We start from the raw sequence: 25,318 nt of genomic DNA, 5'->3' as shown, positions 1-25,318 counted from the left end.
CAGCGCCCTGGCTGGCCACAGCCAGCATCATGCGCTGGCCATTATTTGCCAGCCACCCAGCGCTCTCGGCCTGGAAGGCACAGGGCGCCCAGCGCGTGGCCACCACGGGCTTTGTGTGGCCAGCCAGGGCAACACAGGGCGGGGCGTGGAGGCGGTCGCGGGCCCACAGGTAGCAGCAGTTGCGGCGGTGCTTCTGCACGCCTGCAGCAGTCGCCACCAGGCGGCCGTCGGGGGAGAAGGCCGGGCGGCGGAAGAACGACGCCAGGTTGTCGTCGTGGAACAGGCGGTGGCCACGTGCATTGGGCTCGCTGCTATCGGCAGGCATCGACTGGTGGGTGGCCACAAGACTGACCGCGTCGGCGCCGGGTTTGACGTCGCCGGTGGCCACCCAGCGGTAGACGCGCATGGACCGGTCGCTGCCCTGCGTGACTATGAACTCGCCCAGCGGATCCCACGCCACGCCCTGCACGTAATGCGTGTGGTCAGCCAGCACCTGTATGCACCGGCCCTCGCCCGCATCCCAGATCCGCGCGGTATTGTCGACCGATGCGCTGGCGATGTAGCGCCCGCACGGACTCCACGCCAAGTCACAGATATCCGCCAATGACCCGCGCAGCATGCGCACGGGCCGCCAGGTCTCAGGCTCAACGAACCCGTCGGTCTCCACCAGATTCTGCCTTGCCGCCTCGACCTGATGCCACAGCATGATCACGCCGTCGTCGCCAGCCGATGCCAGCGTGCTGCTGACCGGCGAGAACCGCACAATGTTCACTGGCCGCTGGTGCCGGTTCAGGCTGGCAAGGAACTCCACTGCCGGCGAATGCGGGTCGGCGTCGCGCTCGTGCTGTGGTTTGAGCCGCCAGAGCCGCACGTTGTTGTCGCCGCCGCCCGACGCGAACCGCCAGCCGCCTGCCTCACACTTGTAGTTGCGGTCAAAGTCCACGCTGAATATCGGCAGCTTGTCGTGCCAGTTTATCTGTACAGTCTTCACGCGCATTTTGAATATGTAGTGGCTGGGGGGATATAAAGCCGCCTTTGCTGCTTTGCATCGGTTTGAACTTACTTTGTTATGCTGCAGTGCGATGCTTATGGTGGCGGCGGTCTGATCGCCTGCCAGGCTATTTGCACCCTACACATTGGCCGCTTGACATTATCCCTGCTACCAACAGCCAAGAGCCAGCGCCAATGCGCCAAGACGCCCTCTATGTGAAAAACAACACCCCGGTATGCACAGTGATGTACTTTTTTTTTTCACCAGCAACTTGTTTATCGCCGTCCTGCATGACCCTCTGCAAGATCTGCCTGATGTATTTCCTCTCGCCGCACGTCCCTTTCAAGGAGAGGAGCGCATTGGCTTTTTTTTTCTCTCTTCAATTCTATATGGTTTTTTACTACTTTAATAATAATGGATGACGACCGCGTAATATTCAATCGCTCTCCGCCGCCGCCATACTCGGAAGCCGACCCAGCCACGCAGCCCCCACAGTACATCACCGGTGACCACAGCATCAGCATGATTCAGAACCAGTCACCGCAGTTCACCAACCCAACCATAGCCGACGACGCCGAGTTCATCCGCACCAGCGTCCCCCTGCTTGCAGGCCGGGCCATATCCGACACCGGGGCATTCCACTGGAATATCGACAGCTGGCAAGCACTGCTGAAGCGCAACACCAGCGCGACCTTTTACGTGGGCGGCCGGCGGTGGAAGCTCCTGGTGTATCCGCACGGCAACAACGCCCCAGGCCAGGTGTCGCTGTACCTCTGCCATACGCCGACCTCCACGGCCCCGCCGGTCCATGCATCGTTTGCGCTGGCCATCTCTAATTCCAAAATGCCCGCGGTTATGTCGGTGAACAGCACCTCCCATGTGTTTGCGCCCGAAGACGACTGGGGCTTCACACGCTTTATTTCCAGAAAGGACCTGCGTGTGCGTCTGCCCGGGTACAGTCGCCCGGTATTGCAGAATGGCCGGGCAAGGATCAGCGCCTATGTGCGTGTATATCGCAGCGGGGAGTCGCCGGAGCCCGAGGACCAGGTGGTCAGCGAGCCCACGCACCTCCACACCGGCCACATTGGCCTGGTAGCCGACCCAGCCTCACTGTACCTCAACTCGGTGGTCCTGTCGCTGTACCACATTCCGCAGTTCCGCCACGCCATCGCCCGCATTGCCGACTCCGGCGCTGCCCGGATGGCCGTGGGCACTGCCATGCAGGATCTCTTCCACAGCCTCGCATTGCAGGACTCACCGCCCTCGGCTGCCGCCTTGGTAGCAGCCATTCACGACCAGTCGGACGAAACCCCGGCTACATCCACCATCCAGCATTACATGCGTTTGCTGTGCGAGTGCCTGGCCCGTCGGATGGTAGACACACCCGACGAATCCCTGATTGACTGCCTGTTTATGGGCACTGAGCGCACCACCACCGAGTGCCTGAATGTCAGCTACGCGAACTCGCGCTCCGAGCCCATTTACGATCTGGCGCTGAACATCAGCAATGTATCGACACTGCAGCAGGCCATCGAGCGATACTGTGCGCCCGAGACCCTGGACGGCAGCAACAAATACCGAACGTCCGAATTTGGCTACCAGGACGCTGTGCGGTTCAGCCGCTTCGAGTCATTGCCGCCTGTCCTGCACCTTCACCTGAACCGCTTCGAATACGATCTGGACACAGGCGAGCTGGACAAGAACCAGAACTGGATCCAGTACCCCGAGTCGCTGGATATGGCCGAATTCATGGCCGACGATGCCGATCAGTCCATGTCGTGGCAGTACACCCTGCATGGCGTCCTGCTGCACCACGGCGATATGCTCAGCGGCCGGTATTTCTGCCTGATGCGCTCAGACATATCTGACGGGTGGCTTTGCTACGAGGACGACCTTGTGTATCCGGTGTCTCCAGACTTTGTGCTGGACACCACCAATGACATCAGCAGTGAGCTGACCGACCCGCGGGCACTTGACCACCAGCAGGCAGGCCGCTTTGACAATGCATATGCCCTTGTCTACATCCGCACATGCATGCTCCCGCAGGTCTGCGGCTCCGACCAGCCCCTGACTCTGCCAATCCCGCACCGCACCCTGCGCGCTGCCTCGATACTCTCCCAGGGCTCCATCCACATGCCCACCCTGACCATTTACATAATCGACAACAAGCAAGGAGTAAGATACCCGGGGTTTGATCTCTGCAGCCACCCGAACATCCCGGGCGCCTCGGCGTCGCTGATCGAGCTGACGTTCTCCTTGACCGCCTCATCGTCCGACTTTATACTGCAGGCGTGTTCGGCATTGGGCCGATTGCCAACCGAGGTCAGGTTCTGGCACATGGCGACCCGCGTCAACAAAACACTGCGCTGCGATTCTCCGGTCGACTGGCAGAACATCTCGGCCGTGCGTGACTTGATGAAAATCCAGGGGTCGGCCTACAGCTCCGTGTACTTGTACTGCGAGCTGCGACAGCTCAGCGACCCCGTGTATTTCTTCAAAAACCCGGTGCCCCCAAACACCACCATGGTGCACTTGAAATTCTACGACCCTGTAATGCCGAGCCTTGTTGCGCTTGGCCACATCTACGTTAACGCCAAGCTGCCTATTAGGACTGTGCTGCCGATTCTGTGCGCCCGGGCGCAACTACCCAAGAAATCCAGGCTGTGGGTGTTTGAAGAAATCAGGCCCAGGATGATTGAAAGGCTGGATGTGAATTTGACCTTCGACCAGGCAGAGCTGGCCACTGGAGATATCATTTGCTTCCAGGCGGAATTGCCCCACGGTGAGGAGCAAGGCGTACCATTTGGCCACCATGCCCGCTTGCCCGACTTCTTTGCCCACCTGGCCGAACGCCAGGGGCTGTAACTTTGTATACTTTTTTTCTGTCTCTGCAGCTAAAACTCACGATAATAGCACTGTGGCTTGACTACCACTTGGATCCCTATGCATGGCTGAGTCAGTACACCATTACAGTATGAAATGCGTGTTGAGGGGCCCAGCCCCCTTTGACTTTTTCTTTTCCTCCTCTATGCACTAGACCTTTTTCTCATGTCTGTTTTTCAAGCAGAATTTGGAGGTTTTTAGAATCGCTACGTAAAGCGGAAATCCCTCTGCCTTATGGCGATTCTCTCCTGTACATTCTAATACATATCTGCCTGCAAATCCCGCCTTTTTCAAGGTCTTGACCTAGATCCCGCTGTGCTCCATCCCCTTGCCATTGCCCTCCTTCCCTTGTTCTTCAATCTCATCACTGCTCTATGTATTATACCGCTACTAATGGAGCGTGCCACACCTGACCTAAACAGCATTGCTGGCGGCTATATACTAGGGCAAATACTGGATATTGTGCGCGACCGCATCCTGCACCCTACATTTGGTATAGCTGATCACCGCACACTTTTTGAACTGGCACTCGTGTGCCACCAGTGGAAACGCCACCTGGATTTATCCCTCACCCGCACCCTTATCGTAGAATTCCAGGAAATGCAGGGCACATCCAGCCGGACCATGGTCTCGTGCCTATGCAGCATGCTTGGCTATCATGAGACTCGGCACAAAATAGTAACAAACACCAGCACCTTTTCAACAAGCACAGCCGGCAATCCCCAGGATTTGCGCATAAAGTCAGGAACTGGAGCAATTTTGGGTGCAATAGAACAAGCTGTGTCTGCCAAGTGGCAGAGTATCGAGACGCTCACACTGGTAGGATGTTTTTCCGATGGATGTGAAAGGAGTGCGGATCAGACAGCAGGCGTTTTGGCGAAGATTCTGCCGAATCTCACGAACATTGACTTTGCCCATGCCCACCATACTAGCAGTGGGCTTTGCTCAGTACTACGCGCTTTGAACAGGAGGTTTATGCCACAGTTAAAGTCACTATGTGCGGTTGAACCCCTAGCCAGCAGTGGGCTACCTGTGGCATCAGAATACCTCACCAGCATGGACATTGATGCACGATTCATCACAAGCGACACATGCGCACTGACTGTTATGTGCCCGCAATTGCAGTCTCTCCGAATAACCAACATTGACGGTGGCTTTCCATGGCCCCTGTTTGCCCTATCAGCCGCGGGCCACGCGGAATTCCCTGATTTGCGCTCATTGACTCTGAAATTTGCCACCAGCCGCCAGCCGCCCAGGGACTCCCTACCAAGCCACCACATGCATACATTTCCGGCGCTGCGGCGGCTTCTGGTAACAAACGCGTACGAGCACTCGACCAGCCCCTACCTGGTCTTCCTATGCTCTCCCCTGACACACCTCGTGATACAAGAGCACGCAGAAACCTTCCAAGGGATCGATGTGCGCCTTCTGCATAATATCCACCACCTATCAATCACTCTCTCTGGAAATGCCTGGAAGCCAGTTGCTGCATATACGGAGTCGTGTGCAGGGCTGCTGGCGGCCCGGTCATCTGCACGCACCGCCTACCTATCGGGTTTTGATTTCAGCGATGCCACATTAGTTAACTGGCCACATCTGCAGCGGCTCTCGCTATTCACCCGGTCGGTCACGCTGGCATCTGTGGGGAGAATTCTGGCCCAGCTCCCCAGCCTGTGGCTGCTTGAGCTCGAGTTCGAGCATTTGCAGAACGCCAGCTCTCGGGTGACTGCGGGCCACAGCGGGGTGATGAGTGCTAGCTTGCAGAGGTGTTCAGTGTCAGTCGATTCCCCCCGCCGCATTCCGTGTGTGGAGGCGTGGCTCGAGTCTGTGGTCTGCCGGATACCGTCACTCTTGAGCCTGTACACTCCCAGACTGTATGTTGCTGGGCTACAGGCGCTTGCTGACCGAAATGCCCTGGCCGTTAAAGTGTCTGCGCAGTAGGTGTTATATTCGACAACTAATATAATTCCTTCCCTCGAGTAATAGCCCATTTGGCTTGAAATTCTTCCATCAGCCGAGGCCCACAAACCTCACCAAGTGTGCAGTGGACCCGTGTATGTCAATTTTTGTCGCTGACTGGTGCAATTTGCCTAACTGAGCGGTCGTATGCTTTTTTTTCGCCTAAAGATCCGAAAATATACACGGCGAGTTGCGTTATTGTGCACAAACCTCCACACTGGCTTTGAAAAATATTCTGCACCAGGTTACTCAAAGACCATCTCCGGATAAGGTGCCTAGCGCCCATGTGCAGATGACCAGTGCTGACCGTGCCACCCTCATCCAACCTCCGAGCAAACGAGCGTCTTGAAAATGACCAGTCATGGCTGTCTTCAGTCAGTCAATCGCCTAGACTACCGGGTCGTACGATCAGCAAGCCCAATGGAGGCGCTAGTGCAAATGTGGCTCCACTCTCTGCTCGCCTCCCTCGGTCTGCAATGCAAAGTGTGCTTGCTGTCTCCCCCTCCCCCCAACGCCCTCGCATCATGGGCTCACCCGACAGACCCAATTAGATGTATTTGAGAGGTATTTGGGACTGAATCCGGAGTCTCCCACGAGGATGGTCTGAACCCCCTCGGCATTATTCGATCCAATCGGACAGGCAGCTCATGCAGAGTCCTAGCGTCGCCCGACTACGCTCTGGCAAGTAGAAAATATGCGCTACTGCTGGTGTGACATGCCTGACTTCTAGAACATATTCTCCCTGCCATGGATTGTGCCAGGTTAAGGCTTAAGGCACATACATAGGTTACTTTGCACTCCTCCCTTTCGACTGGCACGGTTCACCTCCAGACTCTATAAAATGTCGGTGCCATGGGCTGCAAAATACCTGAATTCTCCATCCTACAACGCCAAAAGCGACCACACCTTACTAATATCAGCTATTCCCTCTACGACTACCTATTTGTATACCTTTATTGCTACCATTTAAACTCTGTTAACCATGTCTGTCGACTCGCGTACGCTCAGCGTGACAAAGTACCAGTGCTTCTGCGCCATGATGGCTGCCCTGGGCAGTGTCAACTTTGGCTGGAACATTGGTGTCATCAACATTCCCGGCGACGTTATCTCCAACTGTGTGACCGGCGAGAAGCACTACAACGGACCCTTCCCCTCGTGTATCCCGACCGAGTCCACCATCTGGGGTGTGGCTGTCGGCTGCTTTGCTATCGGCGCTCTGATCGGCACCATTGCCGGTAACCCTATCTCCGACCGGTACGGCCGCAAGTTCGTGCTCACCTGGGGCCCGCTGCTTGCCCTGGTCGGCGGTGTCCTTCTCTCGACCACCACATCTCTGGGCCAGCTGATTGTCGGCCGTCTGTTTGTCGGTTTCGCTGCTGGCTTCTGTAACGGTGCCCTGTCGGTCTATGTCGGCGAAATCACCACTCCCAAGGCTCGCGATATCCTCGGCGGAACCCTCCAGCTGGCCACCAACGTGGGTATTCTGCTGGCCAACGCCGTCTCGCTCGGCCTCGCCAAGCCCCCTCTGTGGCGCATCCTATTCGGTATCACTGGTGTTATTGGCGTTGCCACCACCCTGCTGTTCCCCATCTGTGTCGAGTCGCCCAAGTGGCTCGTCTCTCGTGGCCGCGTCGAGGAGGCCCGTGCTGCTCTGATTAAGCTGCGCAAGGGCGCTGACATCGAGCAGGAGCTTCAGGACATGGTTGACGACGATGCCAAGGCACAGGCTCGCGCTGAGGAGGCCCCCAAGGTGAATGTCATGGATCTCATTCTCGGCCGCACTCCCGACAACCTCCGCCACCAGTTCATCGTTGTCTGTATGCTCATGTTCTTCCAGCAGATGTCCGGCATCAATGCTGTCATTTTCTACTCGACCCAGATCTTCAACCGCACCACCAAGGACGACCCGTCGCAGATCCCGACCACTGCCCAGATCCTGTCGTGCGTCATTTCGATTGTTGCTGCCATTTTCACGTTCGTCGGCATGCTGTTGGGCGCTCGCTTCGGCCGTCGTACCCTGATGCTGCTGTCGCACGGTACCATGGCTCTCTTCTCGATGCTGATGGCTGTTGGCTCCATCAAGGGCATTGATGCCCTTGTCATCACCATGGTCTTCCTGTACAACGTGTTCTTCAACTTTGGTGTTGGTCCCCTGCCCTGGGCTGCTGCTGCCGAGATGACCCCGGCCTACGCCATGTCGGCCATGGCTGCCATTGGCGGTGCTGTCAATTACCTGTTCACCTTCGCCATCGGTGTCTACTTCTCGCCGATGCAGGAGGCTATGGGCGACTATACCTTCTTCTTCTTCATGGGCTTCAACATCGCCGCCTTTGTCTTCTGCTTCTTCTTCCTGCCTGAGACCAAGGGGCTCAAGGTCGAGGATGTTGTCGCTGTCCATTCGGTTGGGCTCCACTGTGTCCTCGGTAGCCGCTACCAGATCCGCGCCTCCAAAGACAACGACGATTCCGAGAAGGCTGAGTACACCTAAATTAACCCTTTCTTTCTGCTATCTATTCAATCCGTTTCTCTCTTGTCTCAGCTTTAATTAAAACAGTCACTTTCAAGAAGAAAATTTTATTCTGAGAATGGCTGGATATGCTGTTCAGCTGCCATATATGATGGCCGATGCTAGGGCACAATGACGGGAGGCAGCAATGTGGGTCTCAAATGAGCAAATATGGTTGGGAGTGCTAGTCACGGTGCTAGCATCGCATAACCACCACTCAGTTATCGACTCTGATGCATCTGTGTGGTGGGCAACGCGAGCCATATAGCGGTTGCTAGACAATATGATGTTGCTCAGGATTTTGGCATAGGTGGCTGATCTGCTAGCATATGCACCACCAACCAAGTACACATTGCATTATGCTATACTGTACAGCAAAATGAGCTGGTCCAGGAAATTGGCCATGGCCTATGTGATGACAATCTTGCCAACAGGACTCTATACCTTGACCAGCTGATAGTTGTACTCAGTGGCAGCCGAGGTCAGCAGTGATCACAGGTTGCTCTGCTTATAATTATAGCTATTTCATGTGTCCTCAGGGTAGTACCTGAACACAACACCAAAGGCCATTATGGCCAAATTTATAGTGGCCATAGTCTTGCTATTAAAACTATAAATTATCATAAAAGTAGCCACTGTAATAACAAAAGTTGATAGAATTTGGTCAGAATCAGCACTGTAGAACCCATTGTCTAGAGCAAAATGTAGCCTAGCCAGGAATACTTACAAACTAATATTCATTGGCTTATTAGTACTGCTATTCTACTTTATGGTGAGCAAGATCAGAGGTGGTACTGAACTATCTAGAGACCTCCTATAGTATGGTACCAATATCATATATCTAGGAGGTCATTCAGAGTTTGTTATCTGCACAACAACTATTTATGCATGCATAAATAGTTAATGGGCAGATAATTATCTCTGTATAACCCCCACTTATTTAATTTACCTTATATTTTTATTCTTTTATTAAATATAGTACTTCTCTAAAAATCCTATTAGTAACTTTTATTTATTAGTTCTTCTAGTTAATACATCAACTATAGTCACTACTAAATATTCTAGATTTTTAATTATATTTTTATCTTAGTATATGGTTTCTATATAACTAATTAATTATTCTTTTATAAGCATCTTAAGCAGTATAATTTTTTTTAAAAAAAAATTGACTTCTAATATAGGATATTTAAGCACTATAGCTATACTTGATAGGCATTATATATAGTTTCAGCAAAGTAATATATAATAGGATGTACTATTCAGCATTTATATAAGTACTAGTGTTGCATGGTTGACAATGACTGCCATGATGATGCCATAGAAGTTATCGAGTCAACCGACAATGAGAGCAGCTCTCGCACTGAACCAATGGAGATATCCAGCAGAGACTTGTGACCACTACAATCACAGCTTTCCACCTCAGTTTCACTGATGAGGTCAGACATCGCACTGCAACAGAATCTTCAAAAAGGCTAATGTGTGGCATTACTAGTTTTCCTTTCTCTTTCCCTTTTTCTTTAGTTTTGAAATCCAAACTTATCCACACCCCCTTATTAGCACAACACTAGTAATTAATATTGAATAAGTGTAATAGCAAAGAGTGTCCTAGTGATTTGGGAGATACTGTAGATAGGTTGGCCAAAAAAAATAGATTCGCCAGAACTAGAACACCAACCACCCCATGTGTTCTGAATTACACATAGCCCACTGGCAGTCATACTCAAATAGAGCTGTATAAGCATAGGCCGCGAGGAATTACTAGTATGAATGCCGATCAATCTAGCTTGGCGAATGATTCTATTGGATACGTGCCGATTTTCTGAAAATCAGAAGTTGGAATGCCTTCTTGGCTCAGTTGGCAGAGCGTCTGCCTAGTAAGCAGAAGGTCGCCAGTTCGATTCTGGCAGAAGGCAGTCATTTTTGCCCCTCCCTTTTATGCCGAGTTGGTGCGGTTTCTTTTTTGCTTGTGCTCTTGGCCGCTGCGCAAATACAGACACCTTCCCGGGGTGCCCCATGCCCCTGCCTGTGTCTCTTCCTGCGGTGGTGCCAATTTTTCAAAAATACAAGCGATAAGGGTTGGATAGCGAAAGAAAGGGCCTGGGCGCCTCCTCTCCACCATTAAATAAAAACACACCACAACTCTACAGAATGCCACATCAACCACCCAGCATTTGGCCTAAAGGTGAACTTCGCCACAGAAACCGTCTTACAAAACAAAAAAGCAACTGGTGCAAAAATCGACGCCTGCAGGATTCGAACCTGCGCGTAGAAACTACAATGCCTTAGCAGGGCATCGCCTTAACCACTCGGCCAAAGCGTCGCATATTTCTTATTGGCTGCAAATTATTCCTTACTAATATTTAACTTTGGCGATCATCTAAATACCCTCTATGTGGTATCTGTACAAATGCCAGCTCGGCGCATCTGATTCCATCAGCGACAATAGCAATAATAGGCCAGATCTATACATGTTGATTGAAAATCTATACATGTTGATTGAAATCCTGATTCATGTTTCAGTATAGAAAAGTGAGTTTTTGGCATATCAACCAATCTTTGTTTTATACAATGTTTAGTGCTTCCTAGTAGAACATCTATGTAGACAATCTACTATAGACCAGAGTTGGTGAGAATGCCATAAGAATGTATCCCACACACTGTATCATTGCAGCTGACCTCCTACTGATCAATAGTGTGCTATGCATAATCACTGCTGCTCTGTTATACTACTGTTTATACTGCTTAATCATATACTTGTAGATATGTTTTTTTATCCATAGTCTACTTCCCATGTTTTCAGATCCCTCTAAGAGTTTCTGATGGGCTTTAAGAAGTACTGAGTATTCTGGGCTAATATTGGATAACAGACTTAACTAAGCTTCCTTTCTAGACCAATTGTTTTCATACCAAACACTAGTAATATAGTACTTTAGGAATTTGCTAAGCTGGCTTCCTTACTCTTCTTGACTGCCATTTTGTTTACTCTATGCTGGTTGTGGTGTTGAAAACCAGTTTCCCTATCAACATTATGTGATCAATATATTCCTTATTCCAGATCAGAAGATATTGTCAATTACTATTACCTGCTTCTACAATTCTCTATAGGTATCATAACAATTAATCTCCTGTCCACTAAGATCTTCTTTCTTCTTTCTTCTTTCTTTCTAGTCCATTGTTTCTATGATACCCTTTTGAAGTGGCCATTTTATAGCCACTTTATATAGTGCCATAGTTGAAAAATTATCAACTTTTTACCCCTTTACACTAGTTGAAGAGAAACATATATGCCTATTTGTCAGCAAAAAGCACTACATACCTATAGGTTTGATTACCTACCCAAGGTGTTCTTGAAGATATCTATAGGTGCCTTGGTCTGGAACTAGTAGGCCTACCCTACTTACCTACTCCATGTCTGAGGTTATGAGATATTGAGCTAGGTTGGGCTGTAGCACCCAAGTAAAGGATAATATATTGAGAAAAGACAAACCAAGCTAGTCTTAACGAGATATTAGGGAGTTAGTGAAAAAAAGGAGAGTGACCAGACCAGTGACTGGACCAATTCGAGAATAAAAAAGAAAGAATGAGAAAAAGAAAAAGATGAGAAGTAATCTAATTTTCTGATACCCCATTCACTCTCAACTACTGGTACCATTATGCAGCAGCATCCATATGAGCTCTACCAAGAATCACTAGGTCAACCTTTTAAGAGCCCACTCTACTGAGCCAGCGAGCTAGGAAAGCACCTTACCAATACCTCCAATACTCAATTAGCTGACCAAGGCATGCTTGGTGCCATATGAATTATTTTAGAAGCTGACCCGCTCCTCACAGGAAACACTACTGCTTTAGGGAACAGTGCCGGGAGCACAATGACTAAACCCACCTGCTGCCTGATTTTTAATACCACAGCACTGCTTGCTAATGGCAAATTATCAGCTGGCCAATCATGACAAATTGCCTTCTGCGATTATAACAAGTTACTAGCTGTTAGTCAGACAGCATCTACTATTAGTATTCAATTTGTAGCTGCACCTAGTATATAAGCCCAGCATCTGTTCCCGCTGTCTGGCTTTCGACATCAACTTACCCCTATAAACAACTCGTGCAGTATCACTATATCAACCTGCTCTCCCCTTCTTTTCTGCAGCTTTTTTATACACAATCACTTACCACAACAAAAATGGCTCTCCCCAAGGTTTTCATCATCTCCTACTCGACCTACGGCCATATCCATACTGTTTCGCAGTCAATTAAAGGAGGCCATTCACAAATATAAATAGTTAAAGAAACTAAATAACTATTATCAGAATAACCAATTAACAAATAAGAAATCAATTACTAGCAGTAGATAAATATTTTAAAATACAGAATGTTTAGTAGTGGCCAAAAAGATTCTAGCAACTAGATTAACAAATAAACAAAGATGCCAAATATGGTGCTTCTACGAAACCCCCTTCGGCATCCTGAAAAATTTCAGTTGATTTCTTGGGACACAGCCTCTATCTCAGTAGAAGCATATTAATTGTGTATCAACTGAAATTTTTCAGGATGCCGAAGGGGGTTTCGTAGAAGCACCATATTTGGCATCAGAACAAGAAAACAATAAAAATATTAATAATTATGAAATAGCTAACCAATTCTGACTGATCTCCTTATAGAACTAGACTTAATCAAAAGGTTCCATTTTAAAACATCATGTTCAAGTCATCAAGTCATTATCATCCTATTTATAACTATTTTTCTAATACCAAGTAATCATATATATTATCAATTTTAAAAAGAATCAAACTATGCCATTTTAAAAAATCGTAATAAATTCATCAAGTTGTTAGAACCCCATCTGTAATAAGTAGATATGCACCAAGCAATCATATATACAATCATTTTTAGAAAGATTCAAACTGTGCCATTTTAAAACATCATATTCAAGTCATCAAGTCATTAGTACTCCATCTGTAATTAATCAATATGCACCAAGCAATCATATGTATCATCAATTTTAGATTGAAGGAATCGATTTTGAATTTCAACAATAGATGCTTCTAACTCTGCTTTTTGGGGCAAAGTATGTATTGGTTCCACTTGTGTTGACTTATCATGTGTATCAGGGTAATCAAAGTTACTCATAACCCAGAGTGAGTGATGATGATCAATATGTACATCACTGTTTGCTAGTAACTTCTTCATATTATAGAGTAAGCAGCATAACTTCATTTGCACATTGTAAACATTCCTATTCTTTACTCTAACAATCTCCCTGTTTGACAGCCTTTTGAATGTATTGCCTAGTTCTCCAAATGTATTTTCTACCATTGAACGGAATGATCCAAGATGGGAATTATATTCAGCTTCTGTTTCTGATAAACTTGTTCCTCTCTGCTTTCTTACTGGTAAACAAAAGTTGTGCAGTCCAAAAGTATCCTGCTCTTCTTCCTCAGTCATCTCTTCCAAAATACTTTGTGGATAGCCACCATCAAGCACAATGCAATCAATAGGTGATATGTTCTTCAGTAGCCCCATGTTCTTAATCATTCTTGAGTCTGGGTGATCTCTACAGTCTTCAGTTGGTGAAACAAGTAGAACCATTCCATTCACATCAATGCATACTTGTGTGCGATATCCTGATTTTTTCAATTTGAATGAATAGAGATCTGGTTTGTATGCTCCATTGTGTAGTGCTCTTGAGTCATGGCCATCTAACATTAGTGTTACATGTTTAAACCCTTGTGGATTCTGTATCTTTGCTGCAAAGACTCGTAGTTCTGGAGTTGAAAACATTGTTTGCAGATAGTATGTTAGTTTCTTGTTCAAATCTTTCATTTCAGAAATATAGAACATATTGTGAATAGCTTGATAGCTGCTTCTTGGAATGAATCTTTCCATTTCATTGATTGACAATCCTTCAACAAGTTGGTACAAGATGAGCAATCCTTTCTCTACACTTCTGTAAGGACATGGATAATGAGTGCAACCAAACAAAACATTCAGAAAGAAGAAAACAGGAATCATCCCTAGATGTTTAAGAAGTGTATCTTTTATATGCTTAATTTCTCTTACTTCATGAACTTCACTTCTGTGATATTTTGTGGGCTTTAAAATTACCCAGTCATCATTCAGAAACTTCCATTTGTTTGTGTACAGCTTATGAAACTCCCTTTCTCTGAGTTCTTGTAATTGATGATTCATCATTGTGAGGCACTCATAAATTTAAAAGTTGTCATTTATTACAATGGGCCCATTCTACACTTTCTTCACTACAAAACTTGCTGACCTTGATGAGCAAGAGAGAGAAAAGCTTGCACAACTACTAACTAAGAATTTCAGTATGAGCAGGAAATTGTCAGTATATATCAGAGCATGGATTGAGAGTGTTTCAGAAGATAAGGGTGTTACTATTAAGCATGTGTTTGATGTATGCAACTACAGTTGTGCAGATATGGAAGTAATGGTTGCTAACTGCCCATTTTAAAACTAGATCCTCGCAATATGGATAATACGATTATGAATTCTAGCTACTTTAAGTACTACTTCTTGATTTGGTTCACCAATAATAGAAGCAATATATTCACCAAATGGACTACTTGCTTGTATTTTGATATGAGTGTGAGTACTGCTAACTACTTCATTGTGAATCATATAGATATCTAGATAGTAGAATGGCAACCCTCTAAAAGTATATAAGAAATAATGACTAACTAGGAACTCATCTCCAGCATGAAGTATGTTATAAGCAACTTTGTATCTAGCTGGCCTAAGATCAGTATTTTCTCTTATGTATATGGGTTCTAGATCATCAAGTTCAATGTTGCTGATATCAGCAATAAGATCATCTATTCCTAGGTCATCAGCATCCTCACTAATACTTGAGAGAGTTGAGAGACAAACTTTCTCTCTTGCTTGTTGAGCAGTTAGCCAATCAATATGCATCCCACGATAGTTTACAAGTCCCATTTCAGCAAATGTGTGTTGTTGTCTTTCTCTTGAAGCAACAGGCCAGAAAGAATTCCTCTGACTTGGAACAATGGTGATGTTTGTGTTATCTCTTCTTAGAACAACTTCTGATTCAACAGGACCACTGCTGGTAGCATATGTTAGAAGAACAGTTGGGTGCCCATTAAATGTAAGATTGGAAACAACAGTCATCACATCCTCATTCTCTTTCAACTTTTTAGCTATTCCTTGTTTCTTCATAGTTGTCCTATTGAACCAATGGCAGTAACCAAGAGCATGTTCTTTATGGAAGTAAATGCATAACATATTTTTGTTATAAATCTGATCAACTAGTGCCATCCATTGCTTTTCATAAGATGTTGCAAATGTCCTACAATCACTAAGAAACTCCAGTGTACTAGCAATTAAGTTTATGTTCCATTCTACTTCTTTCAACTCAGGAGAGTGAACAGTAAGCTCAAGTCTCATTAATCCTTCATTCCTGCAAGCAACAAGTGTTTCACCAAATTGCTGAGAAGTTGGCATCACTAGCTCTGATAGCTTAGAAGTAAGTTGATTACGAACCTCACCACTTTCTAGAAGTTGAACAAATTTATTATACAACTTGTTCCTAATTTTTATTTCATCTTCATCAGTAAACCAGCTAATACAGTTTGCTCCAACTTTATCTTCATCATCAAGAATATCATTGCTACTGATTTCATTATCAAGAAGAAATTCCTTAATCACAGCCCTAGAAGATATGTTTAAACAATCCATTGTAATATCATAGTTCAGAAGAAATACATGTTCCTGATGCATCCTAAGAAAGATATCAGTTAGTGCAGGATCAGCTATTGCAACATTTGGAGCAGATACTTTGTAAACAGAGACTTTACCATTTCTTGCACTTGTCATGCACTTCATATACTTAAATCTGTATCCATCACCAAAAACTCTATGCAATCTAACAAATGGAGTAATATTGTTAATCTGATCTATAAGAGCATATGATTCAGGTATCTCAACAACACATGAATCCATAAAGATATCAGATTGCTGAACAAATCCTTGTTGTTCAATGCCATTACTAGTATATCTTGCATCAGATATATCAGGCATATTATCTCTATTCTTCAACTGAAGTCCCAAAAGGGAGTTAAGATGTACTCCCAAGGAGGCCATTCACAAATATAAATAGTTAAAGAAACTAAATAACTATTATCAGAATAACCAATTAACAAATAAGAAATCAATTACTAGCAGTAGATAAATATTTTAAAATACAGAATGTTTAGTAGTGGCCAAAAAGATTCTAGCAACTAGATTAACAAATAAACAAAGATGCCAAATATGGTGCTTCTACGAAACCCCCTTCGGCATCCTGAAAAATTTCAGTTGATTTCTTGGGACACAGCCTCTATCTCAGTAGAAGCATATTAATTGTGTATCAACTGAAATTTTTCAGGATGCCGAAGGGGGTTTCGTAGAAGCACCATATTTGGCATCAGAACAAGAAAACAATAAAAATATTAATAATTATGAAATAGCTAACCAATTCTGACTGATCTCCAAAGAGGGACTCGAGAAGACTGGTCTGGTTGATATCGAGCATTACCAGTTCCCAGAGACACTCCCAGATGAAGTCCTTGGCAAAATGCATGCAGCGCCCAAGCCAAATATCCCTGTCATCACTGTTGACAAGCTGACTGAAGCTGACGGTTTCCTGTTTGGCTTCCCAACCCGCTTTGGTGCAGCACCCGCTCAGGTTAAGGCACTGTTTGATGCCACTGGCAGCCTGTGGGCCAAGGGGGCCCTGTACGGCAAGCCTGCTGGCATTTTCTTCTCTACAGGCTCACAGCATGGTGGGCAGGAGACAACCGCATTCTCCTTCCTGCCCAATCTGGCACACCATGGCATGATCTACGTGCCTACTGGATTCCGTAACCAGAATCTGTTTGACAACTCGGAGGTTGTTGGCGGGTCGCCCTGGGGCACTGGAACTGTTGCTGGTGGCGATGGCTCCCGTCAACCTAACGAGAAGGAACTGTCTGTGGCTGTGACACAGGGCGAGGAGTTTGCCAAGGTCGTTGCCCGCCTCTCGGCTTAACTAATTCAACACATGCTTTTTATTGTGTGCCATCTCATGTGTAAAACAATAGATGAAATGAAAAAAATATCGGTCTAATCATCGTCTTGCTGAACATAGAGGTCTAGGAATGGCTGTAAAGTAGCTACCATACGACATGCGCTGGCCATTGGAGATATATACGCTAGAAGCAAATGTTTGCTGAAGATGTATTACTGGTGTGCTATGGAACAGCTGCTTTAGTTTTTGAGATGGATATAGTTGAATGCACTCTTGTGGACAGTGCGTGTGCCGTACTTGTGGCGCTTGTAGTTGTATTCTTCAATGGTGACCATATCTCCCGAGACGCTGGAGACCCACACGACGTGGCCGTATGTGCTGCCGCGGTCAGTCTGGCCCACTGCTCCTGGAGCTGGCGTGTCATTAACTGTGACACCCGAGGCGCGTGCTGCGTCATCCCACTGGTTGGCATTGCCCCATGCATTGCCCTTGTAGCGGTTGTGGAAATCGATGCCCAGACGCGAGTTAATGCGCCAGGCAACAAAACTGACACACTGGCATGAGTAGTACCGCCACTTGTCGACAATATCACAGTTGCCGTTGTACGGGTAGTCATCACCCATTGGACCTGCCGACCCAGGGTTGGTGTTGCCAGAGGGACCAGGGGTTCCAGGGTCACCACTGGACGCATCGCACTTGCCAACAACATAGTTACTGGTTCCGGTCTGGACATAATAGTCGGCAACATAGCAGCCGTCCTGGGTCTTGCCCCACAGGGAGTCGCCCCTGATTGTCTCGCCTTCGGTTTGGCAGGAGAGAGTGACGTCGTCACCACGGCTGTATGTGCGGACAACGCTGTTGCTGGTGCCAGGACCGGAGCGGCAGTTGACGCTGTCTCCGTTGATGGCATAGCCGGAGACTAGCTGAGACGATGAGAGGAGAGCGGAAACGCTGAGCGTGGCAATGGTGGGGAGCTTCATTTTCGGGTGTAGGTGTATGTTTTTTGTTGTGGTCTGGAGCCTTTTCGATGGAGGTATCTACAGTGGATTATATACCCATCTCCACCAGCACGCACCGAATCTATCTATTTTTAGCAGCGCGTCGGTATTGCGCTAGGCTCCAGCAGGTTTGTTTGCTTTAAGATATGCAACTGCGTTGCCCTGTTTCTGCAAGAAACCTGGGCAAGCAGCCCGATGTGTCTTTGGCACAAAAGAAAGAGTGCAACTCGGCATCATGCAGCTTCTGATGATACGTGAGAGAAAGCTATTTTCAGACCATGCATGGCGGCACACCAGACAGGTTTGTTTGTCAAAACGTTGCATCAACACGCTACTGCTACTAACCAAGCTACACAATTCTACGACTACGCTGTCTGTCTTATTTTTAGATCATGGGCCTGCAGGACCACAGGCTGTCTTTTGTAAGCAGGCTGTCAGGAACATGTATTTTTAGCTGATGTTCCCGACATGCATTGATCTTCGCAAATGGGGTTTAGAAAAGAGAAAAAAAACCAGTCGGTACCCAATGTGCAAATGTGGTGGCCACGTTGGTCCTAAAAAGACAAGAAGGGGGCGACCCGGGCCAACAAAAAACAATGGGGCCTGCAGGAGTCGAACCAACAACCTTTCGCTCTGGAGGCGAACGCGCTACCATTGCGCCAAGGCCCCATCGAACCAATGAAATAACAAGTTCTGAAATTGGCTCATTTCAGGCTATAGTCATGATAATTACTAATAGCGCAATATGTTGATAAGCATGCATACCGATCACCCCTCTGTCGCCTGTTTGCTTTGGGCCCAGTAGGATGCAAACTGTACTTGCCCAAGCTAACCATCTGAACTTGCGATATCGTCCCCAGTGACTGGATCATTCCTAGCAAAGCTGCTGTGCATTACTTTATTGCTGCTTTGACTTCATGTTGTGAGTGTCAGGCCTGGCATGCTCTTAAATGTATATGCGCTCTACTCCCAGCAAACCCCTTCATGGCTGTATTTCCATCAGCTGGCTTCTGAAGACAATATATTCTTTTTTTTTTACAGGAACTGGCTTACAAAAAAGCTTCTATGGTGCGGGTCACCAGGATTAGCGAGTCCATGAATCCATTGACGCTGACACGCAGAATCCGCGCTGTCTCGGCACTGAATGTCACCACTAGATTGCTGCCGTCAGTTTTAATCTGCCAGCTAGACTTGCTACTCCTAGTTTTAACTACTAGTAATAATATGTTTATACTATCTAAATCAGCTTTGATTTCTTTAGACTACTAGAAATACTCTGCTCATGATGCGGGCTTGGCTGCTAGTCAGCATGGGTTGACACATCAATAGGAGCATCATGGCAAACCGGTCATTTGAATGTGCCAGATGGTTGTTGGTGGAATGGCGATCATGGACATTGTTGGAATCTCAAGATCTGGTTACTGTGAACTACATAGCTTTTCATCCTGTTGTTCTTTTCCTATCTTCTTTTTGGCTGTGCCACCTGAGCGATGGTATAAAGCCTTTTCGCTCGCCTCTCCCTTCCTACTTCTCTTTAGCCTTCTTCATCAATATATATTCCTTGACTCTGTCGCTTTCTATTGCTGATACGCTCACAACGCTCGCATATTTCTGGATTAAGTTACCATCACTTGACAGCTTATTCAGAATCTGCGCTACACGAAAGTTACACACATATTCACATTGTTGTGTCGGTCGACTGTGTAGGGGTTTTAAAGGTATATTTAATACTGAAGAAAAGAGAGAAAAGGGAATAGACGAGTTGCGCAGGGGAGTTTTTAATACTGCCATCTGTGCGACTTATCAGAGGCTAGACTCTACCTCCATATCGTAGGCTGTAGCGGGGCTCTCGTTGGCGCCTGGATTTCTGTCACCTGATTCGGCTGACATGTCGATGTCAGGGACAGCCGCATCGGGCGCACAACAACATGTAAGGTATCTTTCGCTACTCGTTTTTCTTTTACCCTACACCACCAATCGTGTGCTTTAGACCCACACCAATTCCTTTAGAGCCAGTCAGTGCTTTCTACCGTTCCCACATCAATTACCGGGTGGAGCCCTTATCAAATGCGGTATGCACAGCGTGCATGAACAGATAAGCCAGGCATCCAATTGGAAGGGTTCTGAGGCCGCCTACAACATGCATACTGCTCCTGCACGGAATATCCGATTGGGTTGGACAGGCATCTCACCGAATTGTAAAGACTGTGCATGAGTGTGGCGACAAACCCAGGGACATAAACATTGAGCAAGTCTTGGCATTTTTCAAGCTTGATGACCGGCATATAAATATGCTAAAGCTCTTCGACCTCTTGTCCAAAAGTGTTCCACTCATCACCTTTTGTTCTCTTATTCCTATCTATCACGCCTTTTCAACATTAGCCAGACAGATATGGCGGTTCTCAGTACCCCTATTCGCATTATCATTGCCGGCGGAAATTATGGCGGACTCGGTGTCGCCAAAGCGCTATACACGCATCTGTTGGCTACAAACAGCGACTACGATGGTACCAAACAGGCACCACCCAACCCAAACATCCAGATCACGCTAGTTGACAGGCGTGACGGATTCGTGCATTACCTAGGTATGACGCGTGGACTGAGTCAACTGGACTATGGGCGCAGGCTGTGGGCACCGTACTCTTCGATGCCATGGCTGCAGCACCCATCGTTTATCATCCGCAAAGAAATTATCTCTCAAGTCACTCCGCACTTTGTTGAGCTGGCTGGATCTCAGGAACGGCTCGAATTCGATTATTTGGTCTTGGCCATGGGGGTCAGTCGCCAAGCGCCTATCGGTGTTAGCGCATCCACCAAGGACGAATTCATTAGGGACCTTGAGTACGACCATGCTTTAATCAAAAGCGCCGAATCCATCGTAGTTGTCGGTGGAGGAGCAGTCGGTACAGAGCTGGCAGCGGATCTAAAGACGGATTTCCCTGAGAAGACCATTACGCTAGTACATTCACGCGACCTACCTGTGCCTGGGCCATTCCTACATGAGTTCCGGCAGGGAGCAGCTGATATTCTGCGCAAGCTGGGTGTCAATACTCTGTTCAGTCAGCGGGTAGTCAATGAGACCCCTGTTGATGATCTGGGATCGAGTGAGGCACTTGAGTTTTCAGATATCCTCCCTGAGCTAGTAAACTCAGTCAAGCGCAATGTAGTTATTGAGACTAGCAGCGGTGAGAAGGTCAAAGCAGATCTGGTGTTCAACTGCCTGGGTGCCAAGACCAAGGAGACTCTTATCAAACTGCCATCGTCGACAGCTGAACCGATGTTCACGCCTAATGGTATCCGTGTCAAGAGTTCGCTGCAGCTTGACGACCCCAATTACCCCCACATTTTCGCTGTGGGTGACATTTGCAACCGGGCACAGATCAAGTTTGCTGGAGCTGCGGCATCTGGCGGTAGACTAGCGGGCAAAAACATTGCTAGACTCGTTGCTGCAGCCTCCACCGAGAATATAGCCGCAGAGTTGGAGGAGTCTCGACCACCCAAATTGTCGATGAAGCTAATTCTAGGCGAAAAGCACGCGCTCATCCAGGGAAAGGGCCATGTGGTCCCCAGTGATGAAGCAATCCACAAATGCGCACCAGACATCAAGCTTGGGAAGGCTATTCGCAGCACCTTCGTTGGCACATATCCTGTCAATAAGTAAAGTGGGTTGCTGCTCCGGGGCCAACAAAGTGCCTTGCCTCTTTTGTTCGCCGAATGTTTACTATTATACGCTGATAATGGTTTGTTTGAGTTCATTGCCAGACCTGGTTCTGGACAAAGTTATCTGTGAGTTTTACACTCTGCATGTGGTTTCTGAGCCACGACAGCACCTAAAAGTCCATAATGCGCGGCTTATACCACTACTCAGCACATGTCGACGTGTTCGCCAGGCAACCTTGCCCTATCTGTATCGGATCATGTGTTGTAACCTTCAGCGGTATGGAGCAGGGGTTGACCGGGCTGCTACCTGGAGCGCTCATTCTCTAGACCGCATACCGTCGGAGCAGCGCAGGCAAATCGAACACTTGGTTATCGATGCATCGACGTGTGTGGTAGACTCGGTCGTATTGCAAAGGTTCTTGATTGACCAGCAAATAAGCTCGATAAGCTTCCCTGCGATCCGGTCGATGGTAATCCGGCAGTATCTTGAGCGCAATCGTAGCTGGCTGATTTCACGCAGCCAAGACTTGACGACTACATTCAGTGACTATCTTATCGAAAACTTCAGCTGCATCGAGCGGTTAGAGTATATGGCTACTGGTACCGACACAATATCCGATATGCATCCATTGTACAGCCTAGTCCCTCGTATGCCTCTGCTGCGCACGTTGGTATCAACTGCTACAATACCGCCAGAACTAGCAGACATAGACCAGCCGCTTAGCACATTGTATGTCTGCAAGTCTATCCCAATATCCACCGCAAATAGACCTTGGGTTGTATCGCAAGCGATTTCGCAGTCGCTGACCTCACTGACTATGAAAAACTTTAGTTTGCGCGACATCCTGTTTCTGTTCAGACAAAGCTCTGCCGACACTACTATGTCCGCTTTTCCAAACCTGAAGTTACTTGATTTGGAGCTTTCGGTTCTACTGCATGGCGATGGTAACACGGACGATTTCGATCAGGAGCATTTTGAACTACCAAGTCTAACTTATTTGCGGCTTGCAAGTGATGCAGACCTCTGCGTAAGCTTCCAGCGACGGATACGATACCCACAGCTGCTTGACCTCGTAATTGAGCTGCCACAAAGAGATACCACTGTCGATTTCTACCTTTGTGACACACCAGCTCTTCGCCTGCTGCGTGTTATCGGGGATACATCGAGAGACATCCCTGAAGATCCTCGGTGCTGTGACGTTGATCTGCGACCGCTGCTCACCATGTGCTACAACTTACACATGCTTGATCTGAGGGTGCGCCGAATCCCACTTCCCTGCCTTAGAACGATCAATCCAAGTGAGGACCAAGTTTTTGTGCTACAGCGACTGGAGATACATTTCCCAATTGCAACTGAGCAGTTTGCTCAGCTGTTGTTGTGTTTGCCGATGCTAATCCACTTGTCTGTTGCCTGGTGCGAACACCCAAAATATCCAGAGTTTGCTTTAGATTCACCTACAATTTTCCCATCCCTGGAGATCATTTCAGTGCCAAGTATATTTGGTGTACTGGAGGATGTACCGTTCCGACGGTTTGCTGAATTGACCAGACACATGCCAGTACTGCAGACGATCAGAGCCCCAGCGATGATTGCCAATATGATTGAATTGGCAATTTGGCGCAATAGGCGTGGAATGAAGGACGGCGCTCTAGATATGCCACAGTTCATTTTCGTAGATTCAGGAGCAGTCCCCGACAGTTGAGATGTAAAATTTAGAATACTAGCTGTGGGGGTAGTGAGATGCAAATATTTGTTCATCCCAACCCTTAGTCTTGACTATTTCCTCATCCGCAGCAATAGCCTTCTTTTTCTTCCTCAGTCGCTCGACACTGCCTGTTCTAGTAGTGATATACATTAAATATCCAATTAATACCGGAGTATCGCTCTACCCCAGCAGCTCAGCACTGATGCTTTTCCAACAGCTATTTTACGAGTCGAGCAAAAGTGTTCCTCCAAATGTGACAGACCTACCATTGGGCAGACATTTACCGCCTAGACAAAATGGGTAGGAGCTATGTTATATAGACAAGGTCGTGGGCAATGGAACTAATACGGCCATGCTAGTCCTTCTTCAATTCTCGCACGGCTGATCATAATACTGGTGTACTCGCTTGGATGGTGTGCCGTGTCAACACACATTTGTACAAACAGCATCAAACCCACTACTACAATAATCTATCTGATGCAATGGACTTCTCAGTAGCACCTGGATACGGATTGTCATCAGAGTTATCGTCGGAGTTAGAATCCGATGTGCTGTGTAGAACTCCTGCCACAAATGAGAGGAAAGGAGGGTCGAGGCAGTCCATGCAGCCATCATGTGCCTTAGACACAAGGTTGGCGGTGATTTTTCCGCCTCCGAGGGTGTCGTCACATCAAGGTGGCAGCAACAAAATCAAAATAGATGTCGGTTTGATACCTGGACACAACCCCGCTCCTGGTGCATCGGCGGCAGTGAAAGAAAAACATATAGGCAAGCCGGTCATGCCCAATGTGAAGCATGGCAAGTTTTCGGATCTAGCCAGTATTTTACCTGCCCCTAGGACTACTGCTTCCCGAACGATACCGAAGCAGCAGCAGCAGGCTGACAATACTGGCGCAGACAGCCAGCAGACCACCCAAGAACTCCGCCTATGTTGGTCCCGTATTCTGTAGCATCCGGGAAATGTACATCGGGGAATCCAGGAACAGACAAGGCCACAGGGTGTCGCGCCAAATCACCTGATGTGGAGAAATCTGAAGCAATGGATGTCTATTCATCTGCACAGTCTGTTAAGCCCTCTGTCAGTCCATTCTTTACGCTATCGGAGCCCCATCCAATGCCACATATGCCGGCGATATGCGTCTGGAGTAGGACAGGTCGGAAAGTATACATGATTTCGATGCCCTGGATGCCTTGCAAAGCCAACATGTTACTTCTCGGCTCGTATATGATGCAAGCAGCGGATACTACTACGGTTACATGCCCAATCAATGCCTTTATTACGACACCTACATCGGCATACACATCGATGCTGCAGAGTTGTATCCCGAGATGCAGTATGAGAACGAAGACAGCGATCAGCAGCAGCCCTTGACCTTTGCCATCGATGACGCTGGCCTGGAGGTGCTTATTGGCCGCGGGGCTTTCAGGTGGGGTGAGGCATTTGGAATTAACGTAGGTGCAGCCAGAAATGTTTCCTAGCAGGCCCAACTTGCCGATGCAGAGAACTTTGATGCCCGCACTGCCCAGACCGCTGCTGCTGCGTCATCTCGCCCACATGCGCCTCACAAAGGTGCTGCAAACATTGGCCAGGTCAGC

General features: G+C 47.6%; 4 protein-coding genes and 3 non-coding genes across 7 annotated transcripts; 3 read left to right on the top strand and 4 right to left on the bottom strand.

Moving 5' to 3' along the window:
- Window positions 1-10,179: 10,179 nt before the first annotated feature.
- On the top strand, window positions 10,180-10,252 carry DL89DRAFT_t217. The gene has a single exon. It is a non-coding gene; the product is annotated as a tRNA-Thr (tRNA).
- A 325-nt stretch (window positions 10,253-10,577) lies between these two features.
- DL89DRAFT_t216 lies at window positions 10,578-10,659 on the bottom strand. Its single transcript has one exon. It is a non-coding gene; the product is annotated as a tRNA-Ser (tRNA).
- A 4,151-nt stretch (window positions 10,660-14,810) lies between these two features.
- DL89DRAFT_262038 (uncharacterized protein) lies at window positions 14,811-16,391 on the bottom strand (the record flags this gene model as incomplete). Its single annotated transcript, XM_040885861.1, has 1 exon — window positions 14,811-16,391. One exon carries the CDS (start codon window positions 16,389-16,391, stop codon window positions 14,811-14,813), a length of 1,581 nt encoding a protein of 526 aa, XP_040739329.1.
- A 222-nt stretch (window positions 16,392-16,613) lies between these two features.
- DL89DRAFT_276420 (flavodoxin-like protein) lies at window positions 16,614-17,379 on the top strand (the record flags this gene model as incomplete). The annotated part of the gene is made up of 2 exons (XM_040889393.1): window positions 16,614-16,697; window positions 16,849-17,379. The coding sequence occupies 2 exons, from the start codon at window positions 16,614-16,616 to the stop codon at window positions 17,377-17,379; spliced, it is 615 nt and encodes a 204-aa protein (XP_040739328.1).
- A 1,574-nt stretch (window positions 17,380-18,953) lies between these two features.
- On the bottom strand, window positions 18,954-19,025 carry DL89DRAFT_t215. Its single transcript has one exon. It is a non-coding gene; the product is annotated as a tRNA-Trp (tRNA).
- A 793-nt stretch (window positions 19,026-19,818) lies between these two features.
- DL89DRAFT_272025 (uncharacterized protein) lies at window positions 19,819-20,311 on the bottom strand. The gene is made up of 3 exons (XM_040888966.1): window positions 20,283-20,311; window positions 20,173-20,246; window positions 19,819-20,055 (listed from the first exon to the last, which is right to left on the bottom strand). Exons 2-3 carry the CDS (start codon window positions 20,244-20,246, stop codon window positions 19,881-19,883), a joined length of 249 nt encoding a protein of 82 aa, XP_040739327.1. The 5' UTR covers window positions 20,283-20,311; the 3' UTR covers window positions 19,819-19,880.
- A 3,639-nt stretch (window positions 20,312-23,950) lies between these two features.
- Window positions 23,951-24,826, top strand: DL89DRAFT_166689 (uncharacterized protein). The gene has a single exon (XM_040883736.1). It carries the CDS (start codon window positions 24,133-24,135, stop codon window positions 24,670-24,672), a length of 540 nt encoding a protein of 179 aa, XP_040739326.1. The 5' UTR covers window positions 23,951-24,132; the 3' UTR covers window positions 24,673-24,826.
- Window positions 24,827-25,318: the final 492 nt, after the last annotated feature.

This window comes from Linderina pennispora, assembly GCF_002104995.1.
Source record: "Linderina pennispora strain ATCC 12442 chromosome Unknown DL89scaffold_73, whole genome shotgun sequence".
NCBI classification, from domain to species: Eukaryota; Fungi; Kickxellomycota; class Kickxellomycetes; order Kickxellales; family Kickxellaceae; genus Linderina; species Linderina pennispora.
Note: the sequence above shows the minus strand (reverse complement) of the source record. Positions and strands in the feature narration are given on the sequence as shown.

Bases quoted from the DNA above. Each gene is read 5' to 3' on its own strand.
- DL89DRAFT_166689 (XM_040883736.1), top strand. From the start codon at position 24,133: ATGGTGTGCCGTGTCAACACACATTTGTACAAACAGCATCAAACCCAC.
- DL89DRAFT_272025 (XM_040888966.1), bottom strand. From the start codon at position 20,246: ATGTCAGCCGAATCAGGTGACAGAAATCCAGGCGCCAACGAGAGCCCC. The intron at 20,056-20,172 runs GTCTAGCCTCTG...ACCCCTACACAG, and splicing joins GCCTACGATATGGAGGTAGA to TCGACCGACACAACAATGTG.